Genomic DNA, 8,218 nt, shown 5'->3' with positions numbered 1-8,218 from the left:
CTCTATGGCACAAGATAAAAATGACAGTTCAATGACGTTTCTTCATTTGTTGTGAATGTGATTTTTTCAAATGAAATAATGTCTCTTAGAAAAGTGCTTTTTCTAACAAAAAATGCGTGTTGTAAGATATCGAATCTGCGTTCTAAAAATTATTTAAGGCAGAATGTATGGCTACTTACCGCCAACTCACCCAAATTGTACAGTACGGAAAATTTAGGTTAGTATCCAATTTCGACTCTACACCCGGCTAAATATTTAATCAATATTGGTTTTATCATTCATCCCTGATTAAACGCTGTCGTGAAACTATATTAATAATTTCAATCACTTTTGAAAATGCTGATATAAAATTTATGTTCACGAATTAAGTAGCAAAGGGTGTAAAATAAATTCTTGAATGTACCATAAAGAATCATTTTTATGGTATTTTTTAAACTAAAGCATAGTTAAAAAGAGTCCCAGATACTTTTTTAGGCTGAAACAGATCATGGTTGTTTCATAGTTTTTGTGTACTTTTCATGTTTCATTTCTGATGTAAGACTAAACTTACATGTCACATGGTTAGTAGTTCTAATGGGTGGTTACTTTGTGTAATCTATTTATATTTTATGTACATTTAAATGAAATTATGCCTGACTGATGATCCACTGACCAATTGCTACTTACCTGAATGCCCACCTACTTGAATGCTGGCTGCGGACTGCAAGGACTTGGTTAATATCTGAGAGCGACGGCACATGCTGCTGCCAATTTCATGCAGTTGCTACACATGCGGTTGGCAGTTGCAGTCGGTAGCTAGCTTTCAAAACGTACCTTATTTATCCATTTGATTTACATGGATAGGGCTTTTTACACACAACATCACTAAACAAATAAGCCACTTAGGGTCAATCCCCACTGAAAGAGTAGCGGCCGGCAGCGGCTGTAAGAGCACGTACGCGCTCGCGCTCAGTCACTTGCATTTACGGCCGCTGCCGGCCGCTGCTCTTTCAGTGGGGATTGACCCTTAGAGGTTAAATTGAGTTATTATATTTATATTGAGGAGAATAGAGGACTCCCAGTACACAGATACACATACTTATTAATTTTATGATTACCAGTTAAAGTTTTTTCACACTTTATTTCCTTAATCCATATAAACTTTAAAAATAAAATATTCCAGATAATAAAAAGGAGCAAGCTGAGAAGACAGACATCCTGGGCCGGTTTTTCCCACAGAATCCTCTGACCACGGAGGATGCACAGGCCATCAAGCAAGAGCAGGAGAAGTTCGAACAGGAGAACAAGGAGAAGTCAGAAGAACATGAGAAGAGTTGGAGACGGATGAAGATGGGGTATGGCATCATTAGACATATTAATTAGACTTTGTGCAGGGTTGTCAAAAACATTTGACCCCTTTTATATTAGTTTTAAATTGTATGTCTTATTTTAACTTTTTTAAATTATAGTTCGGCCATTCAGAGAATGCGTTCCTGACACGTCGCGATTGAACTGACGACGTAATAACATTCATTGATTATTGATATAATAATGTTGTTTTAATGCTCCTCAATTGTTAAAACGGTAAACAACCAGCAAAAATATTTTTATCGTAACTGCAACGCCATTGCAAAGTTACGTCGTCAGTTCAATCGCGACGTGTCAGGAACGCATTCTCTGAATGGCCGAACTATAATGTAAATATTTTGTAAATATATTTTTAGATTAGTAAATTATTATCATGCAAAATCTCCTATATTATTTGTAAAAGTGTCACTTACTATCTCTCAATGTTGAAGATTGGACTAGATGTTACCACCATTGTTTAGGTCATGTTTAAGTCATCGTTTAGGTCCTAGGGCAGACTTTTTCACAGTCAGTCCGTGGATGGGTGACCCTCTTGTTATAACGAGTTCCTCTGGGTTTTCTGGGTTTCATCAGAAGCCAGAAAGCCTGACAACCGTTCTTGCAAAGGGGTATCGGGTTGCCTGGGTAACTGGGTTGAGAAGGTCACATAGGCAGTCGCTCCATGTAAATCTTTCAACATAGTAGGGAAAAGACTAGGCAGATGATAATCTTTACAACATAAATCTGTTTGGTTGCAGTTTTGCGGTATTCGGCGGCGCCATGACAGTGATGGGTGGCTGCCTGGTGGTGGAGATGGGCGCGCCTCGCCGCGGCGACGACGGCCAGATCATCGAGGACGAGTTCTCAGACATGCCCATTGTGCTGCAGTATCTACGCCGCACCTGGAAGGAACTTACCTTCTATGAAAAGGTAGGTTTAGGTGAAGCGTGATTCGCTCGGCTCGGCGGTCTCTTTATTTGATTGCTGTAACTTATCTATTCTTTGTTTACTGATTTGATTCAAATTGAGAATGAACGGATAGATACATTATAGAAATCCACCATAGATGACGGCGCCGCTAATGTCTACGCGCCGTTCACCACATCCCTGGCATGCATGCATGCATTGCATGTCTTTTGTAACCTACTATTTTTAACCAACTATCATACAGCCGACATTGAAACTTAATGTAGAAAAATACATGTCTATCTGCAGATGATAAAGGAGCCATCCCGTGAGAAGCTACTGCCGGACCCGCTGCCGCCGCCGTACCAGCCCACCTACACCCTGGTGCTAGAATTCACCGATGTGCTGGTGCATCCTGACTGGTCCTACCAGACTGGCTGGAGGTAGGACTTTATTCACTGGGTTAAGTTTTTAATCAGTTCATTTAAGTGGCTAAGTATATTTTATTGCTTCTTCACCTCTCTTACTCTTAAAGGAGTTGCAATTAACGCATAAAGAGCCCTGTCATTTACTATGAAGGAAATAAAAAAAAAGACACAATTTGTCCCACTGCCAGTGCGTGCACACCACTCTTCGTCTTTAAACTGACTGACTGAAAGAGGTTCTGAGTTCGGTTGTTTGTATTTTTTTTAACCAATCGCTGCAGGTGATCACTTACACCACCACCTTCCATCTTATGAAGGGTCAATCAACTGTACTGTCCATTGGAAAACGAAAGATAGAAAAAAAAAATACAAGTCGATACATTTACTCTTCCAGGTTCAAGAAGCGCCCTGGAGTAGACCAGTTCCTGCAAACTGTAGCGAGCTCCAACTATGAAGTGGTGATCTTCACTTCAGAGAATGCATTTATGATCTGGCCGGTGCTGGACAAGTTAGACCCGGAGAATAAGTTCATCACCTACCGGCTCTTCAGGGATTCAACGCATTTCATTGATGGTGTCCATGTTAAGAATCTTGAGGGGCTCAACCGGGATCTATCGAAGGTATCATATTTTTGGTTTCAGAGACCGAATGGCAGCACTTTTGAAATGTTTTAAAAATAAAATCCTCACTTTATAAGTCTTTCTGAGAAGACCTATAAAGTGAGGATTTTATTTTCGGTCGCGGTTTTCGTATTTATTGAATCAAATGGCCTATTTTTAACAGCAATCTATGAATTTCAGGTAATCGTGATTGACTGGAACAAACAAGCGACGAAGTTCCACCCGCAGAACTCGCTGATCCTCAAGAAGTGGAAGGGAGCTGATGATGACACCGCACTATTAGACCTCGCCAATCTGCTACAGAGTAAGATCACAATTCCCTCACTATACTTATTTTATACCCATATATTTCACGCATCGATGCCCACGTACTGAAACTCAATGACAAGCCAAAATTCGATTAATATTTATGAAATTAAATTACCATTTTGTTAAGTGCAAAAAGGACTTAGTCTGTTTTTTAATCTCGTAGACTAAATTGACACTTGCAAAATGTCAAACTCACAAATAATGTTGCTAGCGTTTTTTGTGCAGTGTTGTACTTACGATACCGATTTGTTGAATCGTAACTTTTATCGATAATAGACGAATTTATTTTTGATTCAAAGTTATATATTTACACACACACGGCTGCACGACGTGCTACAAACTGCCAGGGAAATCTGACCACGCAACGCCATGCGTAATCCGACCATGTTTCAATGCCTTTAAATTAAACAAAAAAAAAATAGACACCATCAGTGTTGTTCCCGTGCGCGTTAAAACGGCAATCTTAACCCTTTTCTCTTACGAAACGGCAAAACTTAAGAAATACGGCAACTATGGAACTTGACACCATACAAACTGATGATTCAGAATATTCCTCAGACATGGAGTCATTATCTGAATCAGATTAACGCGAATGCCAGTAATTAAATTATGTAATAATAATAATGTTTTCAATAAGTACCTAAACATTATTTGAGGATAACGTATTGTAAAAAACGATACTTGATTTTATCAACGGTAAGTTTCGATTGTGCCACATCGCTATTTAAAAATTGCAATAAACTCTCCACACTCGTAATGTCAGTTTAATCTACGAGATTAAAAAACAGACTGTAGTCGTTTGAATTTTTTATTGTTTTGTACTTGGACCCCAAAAATAATTTTTGGCCTTGACATTCAATTTCAAATAACTGTTCATCCACAGCGATAGCAATGTCAGACGTGATCGATGTTCGCGAGGTTCTGACGTACTACAGTCAGTTCGATGACCCCATCGCCGCCTTCCGCGAGAACCAGCGCAAGCTGATGGAGCAGCTCGAGGAGAAGGAGCGGGAGAACAAGGGGCCTGACCAGCCACTCACCAGGAGCTGGCTCCGGACCTTCACCAGGCGCTAGTGCCAGTAGGTCAGTCAAGCAAGCATGTATATCGTCCCACTGCAGCACAGGACTCTTCTCATACGGAGAGAAGGAATATATAATTAATATTCTTTGTCCTGGTTTCTTCATCAAATGATTGTAAAAGAAAATTCTTTGATATCATTGGATAATCCCACAGCATGTAATCAGTAGTACATTATTTACATGGTGAAAAATATTATTATCTTATCAATTTATATGTAACTTAGCTATAATTAAAATAAAAACGTCATCTCGCCCTGTACATACCCAGACACATTCAATTATTTGCCACTTTGTAGTTTTGTCTGATAAATAATTTATTTATTGTTATATTTTCTCTTTTTCATTATTCATATTACGTACGATACTATTGACTGTTATGTTAATGTCCTAGCATTTCAAGTACCTAGGTATACTTAAATGTGTGTGTATTGAGGATGGTCCTCGAATGTTTTGTATAATTTTTATATCAATGGCACAAATTGTAAATGAGTTGGGAGATATCAACTATTTGTTTATTTTACAGTTTTCGACGACGTACCCGAAGACTGAACGAATACCTCGGCGGGACATCTACTGACGCTAAATGTTAAAAAGCTAAGCTTTAACAACTTTGCATTTACATGCATTGTAAGTAGACTTGCTTAGTGCAACACTTATTAAATTGTTTGTATGAATGGTTTATAGTTCCCAACTCGTTTCCGTGATGACGTAATTTTAAACTCTACTACATACTTGTGCTTATTCGGCGACGTTTAAAATTACGTCGTCATCAATGTTCATGAATTAATTGTAATGTGTATATGTTTGTATGTTGATGTGATGTATGCAAGGTTGTTTGTAAAAACTCAGTCATATAGGTAGGAAATATAGTTGTTTATAAATAAAGTTGTTGTTTTATTCATCATTGCAGAAAAATAAATTGAATGACGATTCATTTTTCGTATCTTCCGCCGGAGTCTTCGTCCATATGTCCAAAAGTTCAGTTTCTAGGTCTCCATTTTCGAAAGAGTCATAGATTTCTTTTTCACTAAACTTGCAAGATTTCTTCATAAACTTATTTTCACCTAATTTGAAATCATCAGGGATCCTCTTCAAGTTTTTCCACACTTTTCTAATATCCAGTACTGATGACACTTCCAAGTCCTTCTGCTCTCTATTATAAGGTTTGCTCCATTCACTGAGCAGCTCAGCACTTGTGTCTTCGAAAAAGGTTGTCATGTATTGTGGACACAAACTGTGACATGAAATATCACCCAAAGAGTTTAACATGAGCAAGTGATACTTATCATCTTGATCTGTTACTGCTAGTCCTGTAATTGCTGAACACAGTCTAGCTTCGAGTGGATTATTTAGGTCACAGCAAAGCATTTTCTCGTTTGCATCTTTTAAAGCTTGTAATATACTCGGTGGCCTATATGGCATGGTAACGCTGCTGATGTCTGATTGCCTGTTCAGCCTGTCAGAGTGATTGCTAACCACACACATATCTTCACACCACTGACTGCTCAGGCATACCAACTCTTTGCTATATTCAAACTTACATACTTTCATGTAGGTAGGTAGGCACTGCATACCATGTGTCCACCGTTGAACAACTTTTAGTTTGTTCTTTTCTTTTTTACTGTAACGTAGATCCATAAGAAATAGATGATGATCAGTTCCGAAGTACAGCAGGCGTTTATCTGTGGCATGGCTTGCTGCGCTAATGTCGTTACATACCACATCGTCAGTGATACTCCGAACGTTTCTCCAACGCTGGAAGGCAGCATTAGACCTCTTGTCATAGAGAGTAATGGAGCTTTTGGAAACGTGCGTGAAGTACCCTCTTTCGCTGCCAAGAACTGTGCTCCAATTGTCAATCAAGGTTGCAACAGTTCCTCGTAATTGTCTACTTCGACCTGTCATCCTGTCCAAGTTTACGATGGTCAAGTAAAAATTCAAAGTAGTTACATACAGTATGTTTTTATGGTACTCATCAAAAGATATACCAGTGAAAGCAAATTTAGATTCCATTTCCTTAATTTTTTCTAACTGTATAATACCATCAAGTTCTCTGATTTTCAATATAAATATTTTATGTTTGGTTCTTAGCGCTATGATGTTCTGTGATGATATTGTTTCAAGAATGTCTAGGTCTTCTCCACAGTCAAACTTTGCTACTGTGTCATTTACTAATAAACTGCTTATTGAGAAATGGGACATATCTGTGGAGCAAAAAAAGGAATATTTCAGACCATTCGTAAATAAACAAAATATTTTATTATAGTGTAAAAGCTTCGGCAAAAAAACCTTTTACAGGCAGTACAAAGGTACTTACACACACAACTAAATTCACTATGCAGCACATAATCCCATCCGTTGTAACAAATAAGCTGTATGTTTCCATGGCCAGCATAGTACCAATTGTAACTGCTCTCAAAGTATGGGTCCGGGTTCTGTTCATAGTGAGCCGCTATTTCAACCAATTGCTTTGGGCAGTGTAGTACTTCATCATTAATCCATTCATATTTACGCTTCATAACTCCTATAAAATACATATTTTTCTAACTACATATAATTTTTGGAGACTAATATACTTTAAGAGAATTCTAGTTAAAACTTACTTGTAATTCTTTTATAGTCAGTCAAGGTGTCTTGCCAAACCATTTTCTTCTTCATATACTCAGTAACTGGGTCTTTCTTATGAATATTTTTTAAAACTGATATCATTTTAGGCAACATGCTCCTGTGTGGGAATGTTTCAAAGTAACCAGATTTGAGCCCTCCATCCCAGTCGTCACTGAACATGTTTAATGGATGTCCAACAAGAAGGAAATGCTTGTTTTCATGATATTTCCCCGCTGTAGTCCGTCTCTGTCTTACTGTCTGACTGTACAATGTGTAAATCTTATTCTTTTTCTTCTGATTTTCTTCTAAATATTCAATTATTCTGTCTACGGAATCATTATTGTCTAAACCACTGGCTACGAATGTTACGTCTTTCTTTTTCTGAAAATTATGAGAAGTTAAAGTCTTGTGTAAAGATAATGTTAAATTCTAGAGGCAATTGCAAATTTCACGAAAAGCGAACTACTCAAGCATTTTTTCCGCGATAAACAGCTGATTAAATGAAAAAGATAACGACAATATAGCAACTTTGGGTTAACAAACCTTTATTAAATCTTTTTTACTATCTGACGGAGCCATTGTAATGTTTTTTGCTATTTCCAGTAATTTTCCACATAAAACTATACATACAAAGAATAAAATAATATAACGGAGGAAACTGAGCCTGCAAACTTTGAGGTTAAAATTTGTTTACCACGAAATGTCAAAAACTTACGTCGACTAGAGACGTACCATGTAAGCTATGATTAAACATCATAATCGACTATTCATTTCAGTTTGTAATATAAGTTCTCCGTAAATCGCGTGCACATTAAATTAAGGTGTACCTTCCATAAGGGCGCCCACATAAAACTGCGGTGTGATGCGAATTAGCAAAAACTTGAGATGCGATGCAATTTTGTTCGGCAGCCCGTTTGGTACTGTAAGCATACTTTCAAATGTAGT

General features: G+C 37.8%; 2 protein-coding genes across 3 annotated transcripts; one reads left to right on the top strand and one right to left on the bottom strand.

Moving 5' to 3' along the window:
• Positions 1 to 12: 12 nt before the first annotated feature.
• LOC124637129 (mitochondrial import inner membrane translocase subunit TIM50-C) lies at positions 13 to 5,551 on the top strand. 2 transcript variants are annotated; one of them, XM_047173471.1, is made up of 8 exons: positions 13 to 217; positions 1,163 to 1,334; positions 2,085 to 2,256; positions 2,542 to 2,675; positions 3,052 to 3,277; positions 3,458 to 3,581; positions 4,470 to 4,669; positions 5,190 to 5,551. In XM_047173471.1, the coding sequence occupies exons 1-7, from the start codon at positions 79 to 81 to the stop codon at positions 4,658 to 4,660; spliced, it is 1,158 nt and encodes a 385-aa protein (XP_047029427.1). In that variant the 5' UTR covers positions 13 to 78; the 3' UTR covers positions 4,661 to 4,669; positions 5,190 to 5,551. The 2 variants fall into 2 exon arrangements, with proteins under 2 accessions (XP_047029427.1, XP_047029428.1); XM_047173472.1 differs by lacking the exon at positions 13 to 217 and adding an exon at positions 482 to 560.
• LOC124637128 lies at positions 5,540 to 8,010 on the bottom strand. The gene is made up of 4 exons (XM_047173470.1): positions 7,817 to 8,010; positions 7,270 to 7,654; positions 6,984 to 7,190; positions 5,540 to 6,870 (listed from the first exon to the last, which is right to left on the bottom strand). The coding sequence occupies exons 1-4, from the start codon at positions 7,850 to 7,852 to the stop codon at positions 5,561 to 5,563; spliced, it is 1,938 nt and encodes a 645-aa protein (XP_047029426.1). The 5' UTR covers positions 7,853 to 8,010; the 3' UTR covers positions 5,540 to 5,560.
• Between the last annotated feature and the right edge of the window lie 208 nt (positions 8,011 to 8,218).

This window comes from Helicoverpa zea, chromosome 15 (assembly GCF_022581195.2).
Source record: "Helicoverpa zea isolate HzStark_Cry1AcR chromosome 15, ilHelZeax1.1, whole genome shotgun sequence".
In the NCBI taxonomy this organism is placed as follows: Eukaryota; Metazoa; Arthropoda; class Insecta; order Lepidoptera; family Noctuidae; genus Helicoverpa; species Helicoverpa zea.
The sequence above is the reverse complement of the archived record's forward strand: the minus strand, read 5'-3'. Positions and strand labels throughout refer to the sequence as shown.